Genomic DNA, 25906 nt, shown 5'->3' on the forward strand with positions numbered 1-25906 from the left:
CTGTTAATAATGGGGGATAAAGCTGTGAGAATTGTTGTGTATATTCTACGTTATGTTAAAGAGTATTTTCGTTGGTTTAAATTTACAGCTGATTTACAAGTTGTTGCTGTTGCTGCTGCTGTTGCTGTTCACGTTACTGTAGAACGGGAAATACGGCCAGCACGTGCGTGAGAAGCTTTTATTATGCGTAGAGCTTTAACATTTGCAAATAAATATAAGCGCTGCGTTGAAGTATAATATATATGCATATACCTACATACGTTATATTGCGTATCATATTTTTAAAGAAATGCCAACAAACGGCATTTTCAATTTCGTTGAGCACGTTAACATAACATAAAAAGTAGTCGTTGCTGTTTACATATCTGTCGTTCTGTTGTAGTGTTGTGCAGTTCTGCTGTTGTGCTGTTGTTGGGGATAACAACTCGATGTGAATGATTCGGATTCGATTTCAGTTGTACATTTGACTTCGTCCAGTTAAGAACAAAGAGCGAAGAACGCTGCATGTATTGTAAGAAAAGTGTTGTGCACAAAGGCAGTTAAAAGCTTGGTACATAATATAAGTTCAAACATCTATATGTATATATATATGTTGGTATATAGTTTGGCATTTTAAACCTTAAACCTGTAACTAAGGCGCCCTTTATTCACAACAAAATAAGTAACAAAATTATGACGTGAAATTTTTTAGCACATCACACTTTACAGTTTTATGACGATTTGTTTTTAATACATATGTTAAAATATTTCTGAAAGAGTGGAAAAAGGAAAAAAAGGGAAAAAAGGAGAAAAGGATGAAAGTAGAACAGTGAATGTGTTGTGAAAATCGGAAGAAAATAAACTCATTACCCTCTTAATGCTCTAAATAAGTTGATTATTAATCAATAATAATAAAAATTTTACTGGAAAAAACTATTTTCCAAAGCGTTAAGAATCGTTTAAAAAGTGAAATAATTGCATTTTAACATTCTTTTAACATTTTTTACGGTAGAAAACTAAATTAATATTTAGTTTTTTCTTATTTTTTCACGAAGCGCACTAAAATATTGTTAAAGGAAAAAATAAAAGAAAAAAATAAAAAAAGGCTATTTACCTTTCCTTTATTTGTGTTCGTTTGGACGGTATTTGTAAAAACAAAGGGGACGGGAGGTAAGTTTACATGCAATCGTTAAGTAAATTTTGTTAAAATAATTTTTAGAAAAAAATGTACTTCGGTAGCAGATACATGACCTCTAAAATAATTCTGGCTGCGGTAGGACATGAAACGTAACGCAAAAATTCCTTCACATAAAATTGAATATTTTCTGGAATTACCCGACTTTTCAGGATACACATTTAATGTCGTGTACGAGTACTTGAAGCTCGCAATGTGGAACTTTTTCTCATTAAAAGATTATCGCTGTCTTCCTTTATGTGCTTCTATGTGTCTAAGCTTCTGTATTTCTGCTTATGTGGTTGGGTTGTGCGTCCGCTGTGCATTTTCATTATCCGGAAGACAAATTATAAATCTTTCGACTTTGAAATTGTTTTGATGTGAGAAGAATAGTCGTTACTTTTGCTGTTATAAATTTTTATACTCAATAAAATCAACATATCAAACTCCAGTCACTCTAATTTGATGTTAATTATTAGTCAATTTTTTTTATTTATAAAACTTATAACGGTTTATACGTTAGTTATAACTTAAAATTTATTATTTTTCTTCTAATCTAATGGGCTTTGAACTTCGATCCTTTTGTTAGATGCTTATTCACTTAATATCGGGGATTAAAGTATTCTTTGGAGAGTTATAGTACATTATTCAATGGGTTTCTTCTAATCGTTTTGTTGGATGCTCATTTATTTAAAACCGGTAGTGTACATTACTGTAATACAGTGTGTTGACACTACATCATTTAACTCGTCGAAGGTGCAGTTATAAATGCCAGTTTTTATACAAAATCCATACAAAAATGTACTATTGAGGTTTACTAATTATGAAAGTGTAAAGCCACTATGAGATTACAAGTGGTGTTCAAAGAGATATCCTTTTGATCCTTTTGTTGATTGCTTATTCATTAATATTGGAGAGTAGATTAATCTTTGCAGAGTTATAGTACGTTATTCAATGAGATTCTTTCGTTTTTTTTGTTGGTTGCTCATTCGTTTAAAACCGGAAAATACATTATTGTTTGAAGAAACATTATTGTACGTTGACACTATAGCAATTAACTCGGCGAAGGTGCAGTTATAAACGCAATTTGTCATACAATATCCATATAAAAATGTTCTAATGAGGTTTACTAATTCTGTAAGTGTAAATGCACTATGAGATTACAAATGGTGTTCGAAGAGATATATTTATTGTTCTTGTTGTTAGTACAGGTTTACTTTGATCTTTTTATTGGATGCTTATTCACTAATATTGGAGAGTAGATTAATCTTTAAAGAGTTATAGTACGTCATGTAATAGGTTCCTTGTAATCTTTTTGGTTGATGCTTATTTACTCAATATCAGAGATTAAATTAATGTTTGGAGAGTTATAGCATGTTCACACTATCGCAATTAACTTGTCAAAAGTGCTGTAATAAATGCCTTTTTTCCAACAAAATCCATATAAAAATGATATATTGAGATCCGATAATTCTGAATGTAAACGTTAGAATACAAGTGGTGGTCTGTGAAATAACATATATCAGGGATATTAGCGAAATTTAAACTTGCTTCAACTTAAATCGCAATAAACTTATAAATTAAGTTGATTTTACACCAATTAAGTAAAATAATTTTTAGAATATCTATGAGTTTACTTTTTTCATATATTTCTGTTTTTTAAAAGGCTTATGTGAATCTTTAAAATAAAAAAACTTATAAATTGGTTTTTAATTTCATTTTTATTTTATATAGTAATACATATATAAAAATGTAGCCAACATTTCGAACTTCGTTTGACTTCTTACTCAATTGTAATAATACTTCGTCCTGAGGAAGAAGTCAAATAAACTCCAAAACTTTGGCGATATTTATATAGATAACTATATAAAATAAAAAATAAAAATAAAAATTTTAAATTATTTTAAAGAAACTCATAAGCCTCTTTTAAAAACTGTAATAAAATATACTGTCAGCGTTTATATTCAAATATTACATAAAGTTTCTTACTCAATAGTTTGTTGTATTAAATAAGGAATAACACCTCTTAATATTATCTAATATATCCCGGGAAGAATAACGTCTTTTACTTGTAGCAAGGAGATCAGCTCAATTGAAATCTGGATATAGTAGTTAGTTGTCACGCAGAAATCTATCAATTCCCTACGGGATAGAACAACAACAACAACCTCTTCCATGATTGTAAAACAGGTTAGAGAAGAAAAATATAAATTGTGGCATTGTGATTTCTTTTAAATATTTTTAAAAGAGTAATTGTTAGGTACCATAATTGAGATCATCTTCAGCACTCTTCTTCTATTTACACTTAATCATATTTAGTTTGTGTTTTATAGGAAGAATTTAATTCTCATTCCTTATATATCACGGGCTACAGTTTATGAACGAATGATATTTAATTGTTAACTAGTATTCAACAATATTTAGATTTATATTTGAAGTCAATATTTACAAGAATTGTCTCTTCGTTGGGTATCAAATGTTCAAAGTATTGTAAAGAAAAACATTGTGATCTAAACAAAGTCCGACTTTTTGTAAAGTAATAGATTTGGGACAAGTTGGTTTCGAAAGCATACATTGTGTTGTCAATATTCAATACTAATAAAAAAAACTAAGTCCTGATTTGAATAAAAGTTAATTTAACTTTTTTTTGTAAAAAGTTCACAATTAAAGGAAAAGGTGCAATAAATTCTCCATTTTGGATTTAAAAATCAACCTGAATTCTGGAGTTCAGTTCCTTTTAGTCTCAATGTTTTTATGTCCCGTAAGTCTTGTGCCAAGGTGAGTTGTCAGGTAAGACATTCATTAATGGAACGATCTTGCTATATGAAATTATTGAAGGACATACATTTTTAGAAACAGTTAAAATAAAATAAGTTCTACAACTTGTAGTTATGGTATATGGATTTGCAAGATTGTTAACATAGTTTTTATAAAGTATAGATTTTCATTAAGATCTTTGCATGGTATAAAGTGGTTTTTTTGTAAACTAAGAATAGTTGTACTATCAGTAAAGATGGGTTTGTCTAGCAAATAGTTGGTAGATATGTTAGACAAATAAATAACATATATAGCATCGTGCCATAACGATGGTGATAACTGTAATAGTTATGGTAAACCATAGGAATAAATATTTTCAATAAATATTGAAGACCTTGATGCCTTTCTTCACCAAACACTTAGACTACATTAATGAAAGTTCCAGAATAGTATTTTTTGTCTTTAAAAGCTTTACGAACTTCTGTCAGGTGTTTCAACTGCTCTCTGTTTTACTCGAAAATCAAAAATATCTTGTAGAATTGTACACTACAGGATGATATAGATCGTCTATGATATCTATAAATGATATAGCTTATCTATGATATATATAAATGATATAGATGCTCTATGATATATATAAATGATATACATAAAGCAAAACTTCGGAAAAAAGTAACTTTGAAGAAGTTGGTAGAAGACTACCAAGAGACTCGAAGACTATAACATGATGCAGCCAAAATTCATTATATGTTTTTAAAATTAATTTTATTTATGACACATATTCATTAAAAGGAATGTATCCAAAGTTGAGAATCACGTTAAGCGATGTGCGAAAATCGTTTTGAACGAGTTGAATATTCTTTAAAAGGAAATTGAACGGGCCAGGGTCTAAATTATGAAATATAGTTGTGGTTACATAGATCCGAAAGATTGGTTATGTGGTTAATGGAAAATAATTTTTTTTCGCTATTTCATCAAACTATTAACATTTTCAACAGTCACAAAATAAGAAATTATGATAATGGTGATTCCCCGTTTTCTATTTTTCAGTTTCAGTTTTCAGTTATTTTATTCATCATAAATGTACGTGCAAAAAATTACAAAAACAAACTTGTAATTAGACCCTTAAGCTCAAGTGCATTTTACATAGAGCATAGTCGTGAAGTGGTGCATTCCAATTTGTAAATGTAACAGCATTTACAGTCAACAAAAAGCACTTCAGAATATAACAAAAAAGTTGGCGTAAAATAAACACTGAGAAGATCTAAATAAAAATATATATAATATAAAATATTATGCTTAGTGCTATTGACTAAGCATTATTATATATTTACCAGATTTGTTGTTATTTATTTATTTATAACATAAATATAACAACTTTAGCTTTTGATCAAATTAATTTTAATTTTTCAAACTATGAACTATTTTCAATGTCTCTGAGATTTTCTTGTTTTTATTATATAACATAGGATAGTTTTTATTAGGTGTAGGCTTACAACTCACAAAAAAAATACAATTTGAGCAAATATTTTATCATTCGATGGACTATTTTATGGTATTTATGATGAAATACGATTCCGTTCAATTAGCTGTAATCAACTCTTTTTAGAAATTGTAGCTGAAAGTAATTTTGCTGAACTTTTTCAAACCTATATGGCTATATCTTATAGATGACCCACTAATTGGTTTGTTCTAATGTTGAAAACATTGTTGACTTATCCACTGAAGGTGAATCGTATGATCTAGGAACGCACATCGCAGTTGTGGTGTCTCGAGAAAATATAGTCATAGAACAGTTACTTTATTAACTAGTTGATCTTTTTGACATTTTAATCCTGGTCTTGTTAAACCCAAGGCCGTACATAACATATTTACCCATACATTGTAAAATAAATTGTGGTTTACGCCTTTTTTTGATGCTGTAGAGGGTAGTGTTTGTATTAGGATTTCCTTTATTATTAACCATATACGGTCCAATCATGCCATCTTTTCATAAACAGCACTTAACTGCACTTTTCGTGATGCAATGGATCTTCATTATTTGTTATTAAATGCCATTTTTTGAATACTAAATATTTTAGTAATAAAGTTACTGTCAGAAAACTACGTCTCATTTGTTAATGATTAGTTATTTGGATTACATATGTATATATAGGTACTATCATAATGATTTGTCAAATCATTTTATTAAAAATACGATGTTAATTGGCAGATTAATTAGCAGCTGATTAAGTGCCATTGTATTAAAGACATACCATTTCAGTAAAAACATCTATTGTGAGTAACTTTTATCTCTACGTTAAATGTCAGTATAGTTTATTTTTCGAGTTATCGGGCTTTTTTAATAGTTCGAAAATTTTTATAGAAACAACTAACAATAAGTAGTTGCGCCATCTGGTGCTTACGGTTTATTAACTTACAATAGTTTCTCGATATTTTAAGAAGCTTTATTTGAATATAGCGTAGAGAAAAAAGCTGACTGTACTAAAGTTCGTTGTAAAATAAGTGTACCTGGGTAGTCGAAAACAGATTGGAATTTGTAATGTGGTTTTCAAAAAACTTCTATGTGTGAAACTTAACGTTATTCTTTTTATAATGAGTTAACGTTATTATCATGCATTTGATATATAATTAATTAATAGAAAGAGGGTCAGAGTTGTATTTACAGCTACTTATACTTATTGACTATTAGAAACAAATTTCTTTATTCAATACTCAACGAAGTCAACGTCTTAAACGAAGTACAAATTTACAAGAAAATCATTAAATCCGCTTCCCTGCATGTTTATGTGGCTTATAATAATGTAGAACCAGGGTCAAAGTTACGTTTACAGCTAAGTATTGAAACTATTGGAAAAAGGCCGTTTTTGGTAGAACAGTTTACAATAATTAATTAAGCTATGTAGGGACACTTTGAAGATCGACCTTTTAAACCTAGTAATGATAAATATCTGAGCATATTTATCAATCAACATCAGAAACAAAGTACAAATCTATAGGAAGAGGGGGTATTACACATGAGACCTGGCTGTAGACTTGGTGCGTTGATATATGAAATTTGTGCCAAATGATATGTGTAATAGCAGCAACATTTCCAGGTATGACAAACGGTGCGATAGAAATCAAAATATTGTGATTTTTCGTCAGACTTGCTCGTTTCTTTCGTATACAAACTGATTTTTGTCGGCTTCCATGCAAATTTCATTCTGTTTTAAGTCATGGAAGCGAAAATATCGTTTCATTGCTCGCCTGATTCTATTTTGTAGTATACTTGTATTATTTTTTGCTGAGGAATGTTCAAAATAATGTTGGCCGTGAATAATGCGTAATAGCAAGCAGTGTCGCACCAAGTTTTCGAACTAACAATGATGTGTAATACCTGCTTTATGTTAAGAAAATTGTCAGAACACTCTATTGAAGTGAATCCTGAAATTTCCTTGGTATTTCAAAATTATTGCTATAGGTACACTGAAGTCCACAACATGAAAGTAAAATATTTACATATTTCAACAAGAAAGATATCCGTTAAAATACGATGCTTTCTTTATTCAAAATGCAGAGTATCTTTAGAACAGAAGGAATATATATAGATATATCCGCAAACACATATCAAATCTTATTTTACAACACGGATCAGTGAGCATTAACTAAATTACCAAGTCTAAATAGTGAAGCTATTGCTCACTCCCAACTTGAATTAACCAATCAATCAACAGAGAATATTACTGAAAAATAAATTGACCAAAAAACTATTAATCAAATATATGCATATAAAAATATACAAACAATAATCTTTTAGTCGCCTAATTAATTAATATTTATTTTTAAGCATTTGAATGGTATTTAAAAAGCTTCCAAGGTCTATAGAATATACAAAAATAAAACAAATATGAACATTTAAAAAGTTCCGATAAAATTTCTGCACTATAAATTTAAAATATTTTTATTAATTTATTATGAAAATGTGTTTTCTGAAAAAATAGTTAAAAAATAAAACCCAAAAATAATTTTTGGACCCTGCCTGCAGCTGTATCTACACCTCTGCCTTGTGTTACCTGTAGAAAATTATACGTATATGTATGTTATGTGTACAGCAGAGTTCCATGACTAATTTAGGCATTTCTGGTTTGCTGTTGTTTGTTGTTGTTCATGCCGACGGGTATTACTGCTAAATTGACCGAGTAACAAACTAAGTTGACTTTGAGTTTGGTTAATTGAAATCCAAGCAGGGCAACAACACTAACACAATTAGTGTAAACATGACACCCAAATGAGAGACTTCCCCGTAAATTCCGATTTGCTGATTCCTCACGTTGAGTGGCAAATTTTGCGTAATTTACTTTTTGTTTTGACATCAAAGCAACGGCAAAGCCAACGACCGAGTGCTGAATGTCTTACTCAGCCCTCAGTCTCAGCTGGCATGAAGGTTTCCGTATCTGCTATTGAAATCTTAGATAAGGTCCGCTTTGGTTGGCTGGCTGCCTCTGTATTTGCAGATAGGAAATATTGTATTTATACTGTGAGTATTTTTAAATCATATTTAATATTAATTCTATGTTTATTGCTGTTATTTACCCCTAAAGGAAAATGTTAATCATTATTATTTTGATTTGATTATACAGATATTATATATTGTTGATAGATTTAAGCAATAATAGCAGATAGTTTATTCGCATATAAATTATGATTATGGCATTAACTTAGCTTCGCTTTATGGTTATTATACATTATAATGTACCATATATACATATAATAAGATAGTTAATTATCCGTAAAAATTTGACGGAAATTCAACAATTTTTATTTTAAAATTTTAATTCATATATGAAAATTTTCGTGTTTCTTCTAATTAAATAATTGAATGTTCTTCAATTAAAGAATATTTTAAAACTATTTATCTATCCATTATAGTAAATGAATACAACAGCAATTGATATGTCGTTCAACAGATCAAATTATGAAACTTCTGTAATTTCCAGCTTAATGTAGCCGAATTTTGTTAGAAAAAAAATCAAAGGACCCAATAAGCTTACCAACAAAGATTATTTTTAGGGTCGTGACTTGTATTACTAATCATTGGCAATTAGGTAGATACTCTCTTGGGTTGAGAGCTTTCTTTAGAAATGTATTAGTTGTATCTTCTTAGCCTACAAAGAAAGAATATCTCCTCGATTTTAACTAATATAAGCGTATATTGGCTATTTGGTTGACAGGCTTTGCGATAGCTTGTCTTTCTCCTATCGAGGTGGTAATATTTTTTGTTGCGAATATTGTATAAGTTGTGAAGAAAAGCAAAATAATGGAACACTTAATGTGCAGCTAACAGCTTAAACCAAAATCAGAGTAAAATTTTTAAGCTTTTATGTCGTTAGTTTGATTAGATCAGAGTGGGAATGTTGCGCCCAAAGGCCAGAAAACCAGAATGATTTCCGAAAGAATAGCAGTGATCAGTACATGAACAACGCCAAAAGGCACGATTCCCTTGTTTACCTAAAAGTGAACCAAACTTGGCAAATTTGTTAATTTTATAGGATGACAGCTTGTCAGATCAATTGACAGTTTGTAAAAAAATGACCGTAAAAGTTTTGAATCCTGTTTTTGAATCCAATAATAGACACTGACACATGAAATGGAGTGCAGCTTCTTCTTCATCAGCAGAGTCACTACCACATCAACAATCATTATAGGTTAGCCCCACCCTCATACCATTGTTTGTAGTAATTAGTGATTTATCAGTACCAATACCATAGTGCTGAGTACGTTACGCCTTAGTTGAAGCAGCTGACTGGTATGTTTCTTGTTCAATTTGAACCAATACAAAATCTTATTAACTGGTACGAGGATTCATCTGCCTAAGTTTGTTTACTTTTACTCAGGTAATTTTGTCTGATTGATCTTTTTTTTTGCAAGTGGTTGGCCAATCTCTTAGTTTAAAAACTCATTGCTCTTTATTGCGTATTCGAAATAGCTTCACAAGTAAGAACCAATAAGATCTCGTGTTAAGCAGTGATATCACAAGGGATACAATCGGTCCTTAAACTTGAGAGTTACTTAGGTGAAATGAATCATTGTCATATGTCACGTTTAAGTAATGTCATTTTTAAAGCCTTTTAGATATAAGTAATTATAAACTAGGTAAACTTTCGTTTCTATTTCGTTTATTTAATGTTAACAAAGCCTAAGGAAGAGGTACAGTTTTACTTCTCTAAAATATTAGGAAGTATTCTTATCAATACTTATTAATATTATCCTTTTAGTATTAATAAATTTAACTTTGACTCTGGTAAATTCCACATACTCTTTGTATTTATTCGGTAGAATATTTATATAAAAAAACATCTGTTCGAAGTCAATTTGTCCATTTAAAAGATTAAAATATACATAGTTCATAGCTACACAGAATAATTTCGTAAAGTTACTTAAAAATATACGTGTAGGGGTTCACATGTTATATGGAATAAATTTTATATTTAATGTAGGTAGGTAGGTGAAGTAGAAGGAAGATCAAATCCTTCACAATAGCCTAAGAAAACTATGTCGATTCCACATTAGCTGTTATTACAAGGAGAAGGTGCGGTATATCAGAACAAAAAATTTTTTCCCACCTCCATTACATTATAGAATCCAAAAAATTATTCTTAAAAGTTGTATGAAATCACCTGTAACCAATTCTATAAATTTTTTAAAATCAAAATTATATAAGAGGGTTACTGCTTATCTGGAGAGACCTGGACGTTGACGGTTTCTATATTCGTCTTTGCTGCTAAAAGTGATCTGTTTATGAACCGGCATAAGCAGATTGAGATTCTTCTTAAATTTAGAAATTTTTCTGTTCCTTTGTGGAGATTTTTCAACCAGAGATGTCTTAGTATGTGGTAGATTCATTTGGAATGTGAAGTGATATTTGCTATTGCTATTTTATAACTGATAACGCATTGATAAAGTATATGAGAATTTCTATCTATGCTATTATTTTGTCTGTGATGTAATTTTCTTATATAAATATTTCTATTTTAAGTTACATAATTAAATTAAATATTAGTAGACAGTATCTTTATCTGTTATTGTCTACGTGTCTATTGTATTTAAAACTTTTTATTTTGAATATTAATAAATAAAAATAATGTTTAGTTAAATTTATATAGACTAACATCAAAAAATTTTAATAAATAATTGCTATTGTACAATAAAAACCTCAGACTGCAACAGTTCATAATAATTTTAATGATATATATCAGAGAGAACATGTATAACATGACCTTAGAGAGATCTTTTGTACCTGTAGATAGATCTTAATACGAGAAGAACTGGTAATATTGTATCCTATTGGATACCAAAATATCTTTTATTAAATCTTCAAAATAAAATAAAGTTTATGTTGTCGTTATATATCAGATAGAGCATGTATAACATGACCTTAGTGAGGTCTTTTGTACCTGTAGATAGATCTTAATACGAGAAGAACTGATAATGTTGTATCTTATTGGATACTAAAATATCTTTTATCAAATTTTTAAAATGAAATAAAGTTTGTGTTGTCGTTTTTCATATTCATTAAATATAGCTATAAAAAGCATGTGTAATTTTTACACATTATAATCTTCTTTACTTTAATCTTCTTTACTATATTGAACATAACAAAATAGAATTTATCTTATTTATTATGTTTTGAATTTTGTCAATAATTAGTATGAATTAATCTATATTAAAAGTAATAATTATTGTTAGGTAAGGTTGAATCATACATTCTTCATAATAATAAGTAATATTATCTATGGACTTTGATAATAAATATAAGATGATTGAAGAATTATCTAAAGTAGTACTCCTAAAGTTTTAAAAAAGTAGTAATGTGCCAAAATCTGTATGATATAAAAAATTAGTTTTAAAAATTATTTAAGAAAAGTTAGGAGATTCTAAAGTGGGCTTTATCCAAAAATAGCTAGGAATACAAATTGAGTTCCAAATTGTTTAAAAAATAAGAACACAAATTATTTTATTCAAAATAAGTCTGTAAGTATTTTAGTGAGTGTTTTAGACCGTCGGTTGAAATCAATGTGTTGGTATTTGCTTTTTTAATGTCCTTTATGATGAGCACGGGTCATCATAAAGGACTGATTTATTCAAAATAGTCTCCTTCAAATTCAATTCAGAGATTTGCATTGTTTACAAATTTGTCTATTGCATGTGTTACACCATTCATTGAGATCAGGATGTGGATACAAGTTTTTCGAGGACTATTAAGGTCAATTATAGGTATTGGTTGTTATAATCGATACATGTATTTGCCTATATATGACCTCATTACAAGTACTGAGTTTAAAAAATTGCTGTTTACTCTCGAATCTAACTTCTATATATTTTAGATATACGTATGTATATTTTAAAAAAATATTTTGTATTTATTATTTTCGGATAATGTCTAATAAAATAATAATAATAATGTTTATAAATGTTAATGTTTAATAAAATTTATATTATGTGCACTCTAATTTTTGTACTTAAATGCATATATTATTATAATGGTTTTTATATATTATATGTGACAGAGTCATCTATATTGCAATATAGACGATAGTATAAAGAGGATGACGTAGATATAGTTTTAGTAATATTAATTTATGTTAGATCGTGATCCTGATGATGACTCTCAAAGAGAGTCGAAATATAGAATGGAAAATATTAAACATTGAATTATTTCACAAAAAGTAAAACCATTAAAAAAAAACAGGTTGATAAATAAATACCAAAAATTTCATATATTATATTATTATTATATATTACTTATATTTTTTATACTAACCCTACTAAATTTAAGTTTCAGTAAAGCTTATTACTGTGTATTTTTACTAAACCCTATAACCATATTGAGATTATAATTAATGTCGTCATTAGTTATTAAATGATATTGTTTGTGATGCCGCACTTTTGTTTTTGTTGGTCTATTCTCTATGAAATTAATTGAATTAAGTGAAACGTCCGTTTCAATATTTAATATTTATTTATAAACGGTTTTTTTTAAATTGTAGTTTAATGACAGCATTCCGTATTTCATGAGCAGAGCAGACTAACACATTGATCTTGATCCACATAAAAATGTTCGAGGTCCGAGTACATCAGCCTTGATTTTCACACGTTCAGTTATTTCAATGTGAAAAGTTTTCAAAGCTTTTTCTCGCATTCTCGCTACTCACTATTTCACGCTCAGTGCAAACTTAATTTTAGTAAAAAAATTTATCTATTAAATTGAAATATTTAAGTTTTGATTTGCGTGTCTCTTTTCACTTACAAAATAAACAAATGTGCAATGAACGATAAACGGTGAACGATGCCTTGGGACCGTTTTTGTCACACCTAAAACGCTTTAAAACGCTTTAAAACGCTCTATGTCAAGTTTTTAGATTTCATCGTCAACACTTTTGTCGAGTATTGTCTATTATTGTGTTATGAGGAACTAAATATGTTAGTACGAGTATATAATAAACATGCCAGATACTGCATATATTACCATTATTATATATAATTGTTGCTTAACTTATTTAATTCGAAATATAACTTACAACTAGTGAAGCGATGGTCTGGAACTCGTTTTCATTTGGAATTAATAAGACGCAAATTGCATATTAACTAGTTTATTAACTGCAATAATCAATAATAAAGTTCAATAATTAAATTATAATAATAAATAATTTTATATTCCTAACCGCTCCAACCTCCAACCTCCACTTTCCACCTTCCTTAAGCGTGACTTGTGTAAATAAATAGAAAAAGTTGCTACTTTAAAAAATGCAGTAGCACGAAATGAAATTCTCTATTACCGTCGTCTCTATTCCGTCTCCTACGTCTACTAGAGCAGAGGGCGCTGCGCACATTGCATTATTAATGGCAATAATTCTCATTTGTCTCACAGTTTTGTTGGGTGGAAATTGGCTTTTTCTGACGCGAATTGTTAGTAATATTTTTGCATTGTTTTGCAATATTGCAGTATTCGCTCCGAATTTGCATTATCGTTTCCGACAGCTGCTCAGATTTAGTTTATAACAAACGAAAGTCCAATCTAATTGAATAAATCTAACAGAAGCGAAAATAGAAACATATGATTTCTTATCACTGCTCTTATCAATCTGAAGTAGCTTCTCAATGGAGAGTACTCCGGTATATTTGCTTTGTTTTGTTATAGGCCGTTTCAGTGTTTTGTTGTGCTTGGTTAATCTATAGTGAAGTGCTATTGATTATATAAGTGAATTTCTACAATGTTTACGTTCCGATGGTTTCGGTTTAAGTTAAATATTTGCTCAATGCAGAAGGTAAAAAATTAAGAAAGAAAGTTTAGTGAAATTTATTAACAGAGCAATTAAAAATATAATTTAAATCAAGATGCGAAAATTATTTTTGTAAGTTTTATCATTTTTACGTTTTATCATTTAATACGTTTAAAGAATCCAAATTTATCTTTCCTCGTTTTCTTTTTACGAAACATAAATTTAATGGAAAATTCTCAATACTTTATGCTTAAAGTGAATATTTTATTTTTTATCAAATTTTTAATAAAAAGTTTGTGAAACCTTGTTTTAATAAATAATAATTTCATTCAAATAAAAAAAACAGTCTACAAAGAACTTGACAATTATTAAGTACAAATCATCGCCATGAAATTCTTTGATAATGAGATAAATACATCCAATGCAGTTTTTATGATCCAAAATATTATGACAGAATTACTTAAGCTATTTCCTGAATCGTTTTTTAATTTAATATTATAAATTCTTGTGGTGAATAAACCTCTGCCATGTAACATATATCCTACCCTGGATTTTCCGTAGGAATAGTTTAAAAATATTTTAGATATGAATATTTGAAAACATTTTACAGATATGTTAGTTAAGGTATTGATAGTTCCAAAAGTTAGGGTTATCTACTTTATGCCCTGGACTTTACGCAGAAATGTTATGAAAAATATTTTCAATATAACATATATACACATATGTTGGTTAAGGTATTGATGATGTCGAGAGGTGACTATAGGATTATTTACTTTGTACCCTGAATATCATCAAGAAGGTAAATGAAAAACATTAAGGATATACATACATGTATATGTTACATACATATATATCTGAAATTTAACAAATAAAAATAAAAATATAATTAATTAATTCAATTATTCTACAGCCGTTTATTAATTTTTTCTAATATAAAAACAGCAAGTGAATTTGTTAATAAAACTTTGACAGCAAATTAACAAAATTCTAGAAAAATGTGAGAACATAAAAGTCTAGTACGGCTTTGGATTAGTTGATTAAGAAGCGCTGACTCTGAGCTTCAAATTTGGCTGGGCACGAGTACAATCTCTGGTACTTCAAGTCTCAATAGAATTATTTACGAATAATTAAATACAAGAAATATTTCCAAGACCACTGATGATGGGTATTTAGCAATACTCGAAACAGCTATATGGTCAGCCAAAAATTCAATTAATTAAAATAACCTGTGTTGTAGCTCACAACTGTGTTCGAAACTTCTCTATTAAATAAAATAGTTTCTGTTAAAGTAAAAATAGTCACTTCTGTCATATTGATATTAAAATCAAATTTAATATATATGTTAAGGCAATACTGATATCAACTATTGACAATATATCATATTGAAGTACAGAGTTATCCGCTTTATTGTTTTAAAAATACATGGAAATAAAACACACTTGTGATTAAGATTTCGATCAAATTTTGTTTCAATATATTATTTGTACCTTTCCATACAACATCACTCAAATGCATGGATGGAATAATTTAGATTACTGAATTTTTTAGAGATAATTGTCGATGACTTGTAAGCATATAACTTTTAGATAACTTATAGCCCATAACCTCGTAGATGTTCGTTTTCAAAGCATTGAGAGTTAAAGAATTGTCCGCATATACGGTATTATTTGCGTAATCCCACAACAAAAGTTATGTGGAAATCGCAGGATCTTTGTGGCCAACACATATCGCCCATAAGTGAAATCACACGTTCGGAAAATTTCTCCTTAAAACAAGTAAAAGCTGGATATGATGTGTTGATTGTGACCTGTGTTGTCGAAACCATGTACCCTCTACATTTATATTTTTAATTTCATGCTAAAAAATTTAGTTATAATGTCGATGTAGTGATCAGAATTAACAGTTTGTGTCACACTTAGTGATTTTCAGACCAAATGACATACTTTTAGACCAAATGCGACACCATATGGTAACTATTTCAGGATTCAATGGTGTTTTGACAGTTGCTTCTAGGTTTTCATTGCCCAGATGCTAAGGTTGTCCACTCACCTTCAAATTGGTCTCATCACTGAACGAAATAAATGATTATTTTTGTAGTAAGTTTTTAGTATTTTACCACGTTCTGCGATTGATAAAAGATCGATGTTGTAAAATGACAAACCTTATGCTAAATCTATGATGCTTTGGGTAACAGTTTTGATGAACTTATGAGTTAAGAATATTACGAAATAAGGAGCACAAAATGAGCAACTCTTTATATATGCTATGTCTTAAAAAACCTCATAATAGATATCTGCTGTTATCAAGATAAAATATACGGATCGATATCCTAAAAGTGTAATGTAAAGTGTCCGAAGTAAAGTTCATAATGAAATGAGGGCCCTACTATGGTTATAATAATTTTAATATAATGACATTTTTTGTTTTCATAAATAATCGATACTATGTAATATTATTCATAGAATCTTTTTGCCCGTAAGTTACTATAAATATTGATGCTTGGGAGTCCCACCCATGTCTCCTTTCCTGACTACGCCCATTTTTATCAATAATTTTTCTTTTGAATTCATATTAAATTTATATTTTTCATACACTTAATTTCAGTAATTGTATGTGAGTATTCTTCAAAGGAGGAATATAAGATGTCTCCTATATTCCATACCTCTAATGGAATACAATTGAGATATGAAGAGATATAACTCTATATCTCTCAAAATATTCTTTATAATCACGGAAGAGGATTTATTTAATTCGCAAATTTCTAAACATATGGATATATATTCAATTTTTTCAAATGCATACGGATTTTAAAATCATATTTATTTTACACATCCACTCACCTACTGCATCTCTACTATGCATATTTGAGAGTTGATGATAATAAGTCCATTTTATTGGATATTGGCTACTATTACATCTGTTAATTCAATTTTAGTAAAATATGGTATGTGAATATTAGAACTTAGTATGGTCAATTCTATTGGAAAAGCTCTAAAGCTTTCCCGAAAGAGTTAGTTCACGTTACTACTATCTTAACACCACAGATTCATAAAAATTGTTTAATTATAAATGCAATAAAAAATATTGATTTATATGAATCAATATAAATCATATTTTTTATAGTACTATTGATAAATTATAAATATAGATTATATAGATTAATATTTTCATTAAAAGGAAGAATAATTAATGTTTCTGTGTGGTCGTTTGGAATTATTCAAAAATCTAGGTATTGCACTTTAAATTTAGGTATCGTTATATATTAATGAATATCGTTATATATTAAAATAGATATATCTACAATTGTACAATTATGATTATGCTAATATCAATAATTTCATGCACACATATGTCACAACAAAGTTTAATCTATAATATTTCTATTGAAACGATTCTCTTGGAGTTTATCCAAATTAAAAAATATTTGAATAATGTCAATAATATGTGTTTAAAAAAATTAATCTTAACAATATCCTGTATCTCCCATTGCAGTATAGGGCCTCAATCTTAATATATAATATAATATAATGTATATCCAAATCTATTTCAATGATTAACATTGTCTCATCATTATTGCTTTTATTATGACTATCAATAGTTTCTATAAATTATTAAAAATCAATTGAACCATTCCGTGAGGCGCTATTTTTTTTTTGTTTCTGATCCAATAATTACAATAATAAAGTGAAGAATTAGGTATACGATGGCAAGTTAATAGTCGTAAAAAACCTATTTTCTGCTTGATCTTTCTCAACCCAATGACTTTCTGACTTTTTCAAGCCGTCCTATTTGGACTAGCTATTCAAGCTATTTTATTCAATTCTTCAAAATAAGCCTCTGTGATGTCGATTCCATGGTCTATGGTGGTGAGCCTCTTAAGATTTGAGTATAGGATATTATTAGATGGGACTAAATTTAGTGAATCTATTCATAACTAAATTAATGTAATTTTACCATTGTGTGTATCTATGTGTACATCATTACTTTCTATTAAAAGAACTGTCGTTCTTTCTTGACCACACAGTGATAGTTTTCTTTAAAAATGTTTTTGAAGTTATCCAATAAAACTATGCAGTAAAAGCCTTTATATGCTTGCTTTAACACAAGGTATTAAGTACAGAATATAATGCCTGCATTCCGTCTTTATCGCAACTACTTCCTTAACTGTAGTTCTGTGACTGTTTCTCTATTTCGTTTTTATAGTAATAGGTTATAGTTACGGCGATAGTAATGAGTCAATGCAGAAATTCCGCTGGATTTCGTTATACTATCTGCAAACATTATTCTGAAATCGTCATATGGACATACTTATGGTGCACAATGAGCAAATGTAGTACCCATTTTTCTGCTAGCTTATTCCATAAATAAATTTGAGTTTTATTTTTTGAAAATAAATATATTTAGATCCGGTATTTTTCGCAAACTGGGTTAAATCAATTGGTATTTCACCATCGATATTTTTTAACTACTGGTTAAGAATCTGTGGTTAACTATTTGCATATTTGTTTTATTTATTAAAAATAAATATATTTAGACCCGGTCTTTTTCGCACACGGGGTTAAATCAATGGGTATTTCACCATCGATGTTTTTTAACCACTGGTTAAGAATCTGTGGTAAACTATTTGCATATATTCACACCATCTTCTTTGACTTGACAAACATACGAGTTTTAATTAAGTATTGTGAAGAAATCATGTAAGTGATTGGATAATACAAACTACAGGAACTAAACGTTTTTGTTGGATTTTGTAATAATTATTTCCGAGTGGTAATTTATGTTAACATTTCTTACGATATTTTTTCAATTTTATACTTTATGCGATATAGATTGTGATGCGATACAAAAGACTTTTATGAAACGAAAAGAAGTTTGCAATATGTGTATGTACGGTAATATATCTCGTAGTAAACATTTCATAAGTTGATTTATAATATTTAAAATTAACAATTAAGTTAAGTAACTTAGGACAATACTAGCTCTTCTATAACTCTTACCATTATTCATGGTTGTTGCGATGACTGATACACAGAACTACATACGATAAGGCAGAATACATGTTTGTAGGTTATGAATGCATTGATCACTGCGTCTGATTAACCAATCCATTTGTGCAATGGATGTCGAAGAAGAAATAATTTTTACACTGAATAGTCCAACTAATTAATTAAAAATGAATCAATGGAAAACTACTTGCTCGGTACTTACGAGTCTTAGTAATACTTGATCATATAATTAAATAGTGGTAATTAAATTGCAATGCTAGAGTGCTTAAGCTAAGCTTTATTGATACAAAGTTCATTTGTACTCTATATAATTTCAATAAAATAGAGTTTTTGATATTTTTCTCACAAAAGTAAGTACTATGAAACGAAAATTGTTGATGAAAAAAAAAATTCAAATAGAGTTAAATCTTAACATATATGTAGTATGTTTATAATTCTTAATTGAGCCTGCGTCCATTTAGGTAATGTGTAATTAGATTGTTGTTAATTATTTGATATAGGTATTATATTAGATATAGGTTATTTGATATAGTATATAAAATACATAATGAAATCTCGTTTTTCTCGTTTCTATCAAGTAATGATAAAAATGAATAATAATAATGAACTTCATAAAAATTTCATCGATATTTATTTCTGTTGAGAAAACATGATATTATTGATATTATAATCATTGGTGTAAAATCCAACTTCAATTTTATTTGTTCCAAATATGATTTGCTGTAATTACTCGTTAATTTCACTGACTGGCTCTGGAACTAGGTCCAATTGGCATCTATAACAGGATGGAATTTCACAGTACGCAAACCTATCGAACCAAGCAGATTTCCCCATCAAAATTGATTAGATATAGTAGAGCAATAGAGATTAAAATAATAACAAAATCAACATATGCGTGTTACAGAAGCGTTTATCTCATTCATTTATCAATATATTCGTAATATGTATTTTATTGTTATTAAAAACAAAAAAAATGGATTTCTTTTTTCTAAATAAATTTCTCCGATACTGTAACAATTCTGATATATTCTGTTTTTATATTTTAACTAGAAGTTTTAGTAATAGAAAGTTGGGAACATAGTCAAGTTTTAAAAATAATAATGGAAAAATAAATAACAGAAGAGTAATTACCAAAATAATACCAATAAAAATGTTTCTTTCTACAAATAACATATCTATTCGATTAACATAATTTGAATTAGAAAACTGAAAAAAAACGTTCTAAAAAGTAATATTAAGTACATGAGAAAGATATTCGAAATTTTTATTTAATCCTTTCATGCTTATTATAACAAATCTAGTGAACTGAGAAAGACTTTGACTTTGACAAAATTTTGTAGTACATTTACGTCGTTGGCACTTTCCTTGTTATACCACTGTGATCAGGTTAATGTACTGTGATCACGAAATGCACAGACTGCGCGACCTAAACCCATGTATATATGCTTGCAATGAAATAATAAAGGGCAAAAACAGCTGTTTTGACATTTGTTGCTTCGCATGTGCATGTGGTATCCCGCAAAAACAGCTGTTTCATTTCGATGTTGTAATTCTGAACAGAGGTGTTCTCGCACTTTTGCAATTTTAGTATAACATACGTGCCCCTTGCAAGGACTTTGCAAGAGAGTGAATATCCCTATTGTATTTTCTAGTAATTAATCATATAATAAAAACATAATCATATAATATTTATCATTATAAATGTATGTAATATATATTATATTTTATTTTTATACGTTGTTACTAGGATAGTGTGTCAAATAGAGTACTGTAGACAAAAATCGTTTAAGGCTTTCCTTCGCTAAACACTTTTTTTCCAAACTTTTTTAAAAACTTTTGTCCTCGAAGTAATCGAGTTTCTCAAAATAGGCTTTAATATTCATTATTTATATTAAATCTGTGAATTGTGACTACAGCAAGATAATAGGTATGTTCCACGAGTTACTCGTAGTAAAACTCAAGTAAAACACAAGTAAAATTTACACGAAAATTTGCTGGTGGAACGCACTTGTGTATACACAGTGTAATTCAAAGTAACTACGAGTAGCTCGTGGAATAGACCTAATGTGGGAGATGACAACACAATTCGGCGTCTACTTTATGAAATATTGTTGTCATACCCATATATCTCCACTAAAGACATATTTACACATTTGTATTGTCTTGATAGAAAACAATGCGAATAGGTCTTATAGTATCATCCTGTTTGTAGACAGACCATCATTTTTTTAACAAATATGTCAATTTATTTTAAAATTATTATGTATTGTTGTAAAAGCAACGGTTGTTCTTGACATCTTCCAGAAATCTTTTTCTCTTCCAATTGATTGTGTGTAAATCAAAGCACTAAGCCATATTTTTAAACTTCAATGATTTAAGCATTTTGTATGTAATGATCTTATTTGGACATTTGGAAGCTCTAATAGTGTTTCTCTAGTCTTTCTTCGGTTTGTGTTTGGATATATTAATTGGTTAGTTTGTAGCCAGCAATGGTCGCTCCATTTAGTATTGATTTACAGCGGTGATATCTTAGTTATGATATTGAAATATTGTATTCCGATTTTTTATTATTATCATTAAGCATAAATGCAATTTTATTCAATTGAGTTTAAGACTTTTTGTTTTAAATAATATAAAATTTGAGCAATTTTCAAACATTATTTTTCGTAAAAAATTATAAATTAAAATAAAAAACGAGTTCAAAAAATTAATAAGAAATTATAAAAAAAATTTAAAAAGCATTAATAACAAATTTAATAAAAAATTATATAGTATCATGGCCGACATAACAACAACGCAAACGGGAATTCGTTCAAAATTGGGTGATTTAGTTGATAATAGTTCGACGGCACTTAATGAAGCAACCGAAGTAACGAGAGGACTGCGTAATGTGGTCGGATGGTTAAAACAGGTTCTCAAAATTTAAAATTTTTTTATTTATAAAAGACTGAGAACTCAGGGTCCATGTAAACAGCATATCAAGGATAATAGATTTAAGTGAAGCATTTTCCTTGAGCTAATTTTACTTTGGCACTGAGTATCTCTGAGAATCGATGTTGTCTATAATTGTTGTGTTCTTCTTAAGTTCTTTGAATTCCCACTTTGTTTCTGAAATATACAGTATTTTTATTTTCATTTCTAAGCACAAGAGTAAACCATATTCCCAACTGATTTTATTTACAACTTTTTTGCTAAAAATTTATGTTAAGTGAAACATTTTACACAAATTAACTTCTACCTGTAATTGCTTTTTAAAAAAAAATGCTTTAGAAGCTATGGCTGAGACCCAATGAAAAATTAATTTATGTTATTTTTGTGACAGGCTTCGATTGAAGTACGCGAAGCTGGAAGGCGTGCAGTTTCACAAATCCAGAGCTCGAATCCGAATTTCTTATCTCATGAATTTGAGATTGATGACTTAGACTTACAGATTGATGACAATCAGTACGATACTAAATCTCTTTCACACCAGGACTTACAACGACCCTTCCGCTCATCATCCATTAGTCAACCACAGAGTCCACGAGCCAGAGGACGAGGAATTGATAACTTTACTGCTGGTTACCATCGCTCAACATCTATTATTTCGCAGTTGGAAAAGTCGAAAGCTTTATTAAAAATGTCGGATCAAAATAACATGAGACCACTAACAATACTCCATTTCAACGATGTTTACAATATAGATTCTATCACCGCTGTAGAGCCTATCGGCGGTGCTGCTCGATTTTCTACGGCTATTCGATCTTTTGCAGATCAAGACCCATTAATTCTCTTCAGTGGAGATATTTTTTCACCAAGTGTGCGTAAGTTACTCTAGATTTCTTTATATAGTCTACTTTTGTTTTTTCTGAAACCTAAACATTTTTAGTTAGCATATTTACACAAGGTGAACAAATGGTACCGGTGCTTAACAGGCTTGGAACACATTGCGCAGTGTTTGGAAACCATGACTTTGGTATGTTATTAAATAAAATTCATCAATAAAAATTAAAATTAAAATTCAAAAAATTATAGATCATGGCCTAGACGTTTTGGTTGAGCTCATCAAAAAGACAAATTTTCCTTGGCTTATGTCAAATGTCGTTGACAATGAGACTGGTCGACCGCTTGGTGGTGGTAAAATTTCACATTTCATTTTTCACAATCAAATCTCGATTGGCTTGATTGGATTGGTCGAAAAAGAATGGCTTGAAACGCTTCCAACAATCGATCCAAAAGAAGTAACTTACATCGATTATGTTGAGGCAGGTAATAAATTGGCACAAGAATTACGTAACGAGGGATGTGAGATTATCATTGCACTAACACATATGCGAACTCCAAATGATATAAACTTGGCAAAAAACTGTACAGATATTGACATAATATTGGGTGGTCATGATCACGTTTATGAAGTTAAAGAAGTTAACGGCATCAAAATAATTAAATCAGGCACAGATTTTAAGCAGTTCTCAAAAATAACCATTGACAAAGATCGAGATAAGAGTACCGGAAAATTGAAAGTACAAATCGAACCTGTAGATGTTACAAAAGCTTACGAAGAGGATCAGGAGTTGAACGAAGTACTAAGCAAATATTCGGGTTTGTCTATGAACTAACAGCCAATAGAATGCAAAGTCTTATTAATTATTTTTATTGAATAGATGTGATCGAAACTAAAATGACAGAAGTGCTAGGAAATTTCAGTGTTGAATTGGATGGTCGGTTTTCTTCCATACGCACACAAGAGACGAATTTGGGTGATTGGGTTTGTGATGTTGTACTAGCTGCTACTGGTGCTGAAGTGGTTATTATTAATTCTGGAACATTTCGCTCTGATCAAGTGCATCCTCCAGGCCCATTTACGATGCGAGATTTAGTAAATATAATACCAATGCGAGATCCACTTATATTATTGGAAATAACTGGTAAATGTTTGTGGAGCGCATTAGAAAACTCAGTATCTGCATATCCAAAACTAGAAGGCAGATTTCCACAAGTAAGATAACTATTACAATTCGTTTTCAGTTGTTGCTTAATATAATTTTATCAGGTCTCTGGATTGGTATTTGCCTTCGATCCTGCAAAGCCACCTGGACAACGAATTGATCCACAATTAATACAAGTTGCTGACGAGTACCTGAATTTAGAACAACACTACAAGATTTGTATAAAGAGCTATCTTTACAATGGTTGTGACGGTTTCACTATGTTCAAAGATGCAAAGGTTTTGGTAAGACTGCTGTTTACAGCGCATTCAAATAATATATGGTCAATATGACATATTTATATATATAGATTTAGAATATGCTTAACGCGATTTGATTTCATATAAATTTAATAGAAAATCATTTTCAGATGGATGATGACTCTTGTCCTGAATTGGGTCTTACAGTTCAAAATCATTTTAAGGCCATTAACTTGCGTACAGGAAAAGGTGGTCATCAAACCAAACATAGACAGTCATTGGTGACATTATCCCGACGTCATAGTATGGTACAAATGTTGGACAACTTGGACTTAGATGGTCCTTCGCCAATACGAAAACTTTCTTCAGGTCATATGACGAAATCAATCGATCTTACAAACACAAATGCAGCAAAGGTTTTTAAGAAAATTATTATTTTTCTTTTATATGTTAATTAATGATTAAATATTATTTAAATAGATGTTACGCCGTGCTTCATTAGATGACCTAGAACAAGCAAGTTGTCAGCTGGCTCCTAAAATTCAGCATAGAATAATACGCATTCAGAACGAAGAGGTGAGATTTGTAGCTGTTTTTGATATAAAAATAGCTTTATTTTGCTATTAAAGTGGATACATCTAAGTAATTTATATATCAACTAAAACGCTCTATCATTTTCATACAGTTGTTTTAATAAAAATTAAACTCTAAAGGACCAAAGTCCTCCCAAAGCATTAGATATGTATTTTTAACATATCTTTTCGCATATAATAATTTCGTAAATTAATAACACATATTATAAGTATATATAGATCTTATATAAAAATAATATTAATATATATAAATTATATTTTTAGCACTATCAACAGTTACTGATGAGAAAGGAGACATCCATAAAAAATGCTACCATAACAGAGGCGGAAGATGAATAAAGCCCGCACAAATATTTTCTACTATTAAGAAATAAACTGGTTAAACCATGGAACTATATCAGGACGCATAAAAAACATTATTTATTAAATATTGTTAATATTTCCTATTCTCATACATCTACATATACAATTTTTAGTAATATTATAGGTTATGTTCGTATTTTCTATTAAAATACTAAATTAAATTAAATTAAATTAAATTAAATTAAATTAAATTAAATTTAAATTTAAACACTAATTAAAACTAATTTAAATTTTAAAAGCACTTTAATTAAAAATTAAATTAAAACTTTTATGTGTTAAAAACTGAAAGCTTTAAGTATATTATGATATAGTTATAAAATCTTAAAATGAACAATTATATATACAAGTACACACATATTTAGTATAACCATATACATATAACCATTTACATATTTACTGTAAAATTGCTTTTAAATGAATGTGTCAATGCACCAAAGAAAGTAAACTTATAAAGGTAACAAAAAGCAATACTTTAAGAGAGAAACGTAAGAAAATGAAAAAGACTTATTCAGATATTGAAGGATCGTAGATATTTTAATAGATAAAATTTTTGTAATACGAAAACTAACCATGGCACATCTCGTTCTATATTCTAGTAAATATGG

At 29.1% G+C, this 25906-nt stretch overlaps 1 protein-coding gene across 3 annotated transcripts; it reads left to right on the forward strand.

Annotated features, from left to right (window-relative positions):
* Positions 1-382: 382 nt before the first annotated feature.
* LOC119674235 (snake venom 5'-nucleotidase) lies at positions 383-25419 on the forward strand. Of its 3 annotated transcripts, XM_038085362.1 has the most exons (11): positions 383-550; positions 1035-1149; positions 21951-22089; positions 22501-22981; positions 23047-23133; positions 23193-23759; positions 23822-24156; positions 24211-24390; positions 24516-24761; positions 24826-24921; positions 25203-25419. In XM_038085362.1, exons 3-11 carry the CDS (start codon positions 21955-21957, stop codon positions 25275-25277), a joined length of 2202 nt encoding a protein of 733 aa, XP_037941290.1. In that variant the 5' UTR covers positions 383-550; positions 1035-1149; positions 21951-21954; the 3' UTR covers positions 25278-25419. The 3 variants fall into 3 exon arrangements, with proteins under 3 accessions (XP_037941290.1, XP_037941291.1, XP_037941289.1); XM_038085361.1 differs by lacking the exons at positions 383-550; positions 1035-1149 and adding an exon at positions 14266-14304; XM_038085363.1 differs by lacking the exons at positions 383-550; positions 1035-1149; positions 21951-22089 and adding an exon at positions 13607-14217.
* Positions 25420-25906: the final 487 nt, after the last annotated feature.

The sequence above is a fragment of the Teleopsis dalmanni genome, chromosome 2 (assembly GCF_002237135.1).
Source record: "Teleopsis dalmanni isolate 2A chromosome 2, ASM223713v2, whole genome shotgun sequence".
NCBI classification, from domain to species: domain Eukaryota; kingdom Metazoa; phylum Arthropoda; class Insecta; order Diptera; family Diopsidae; genus Teleopsis; species Teleopsis dalmanni.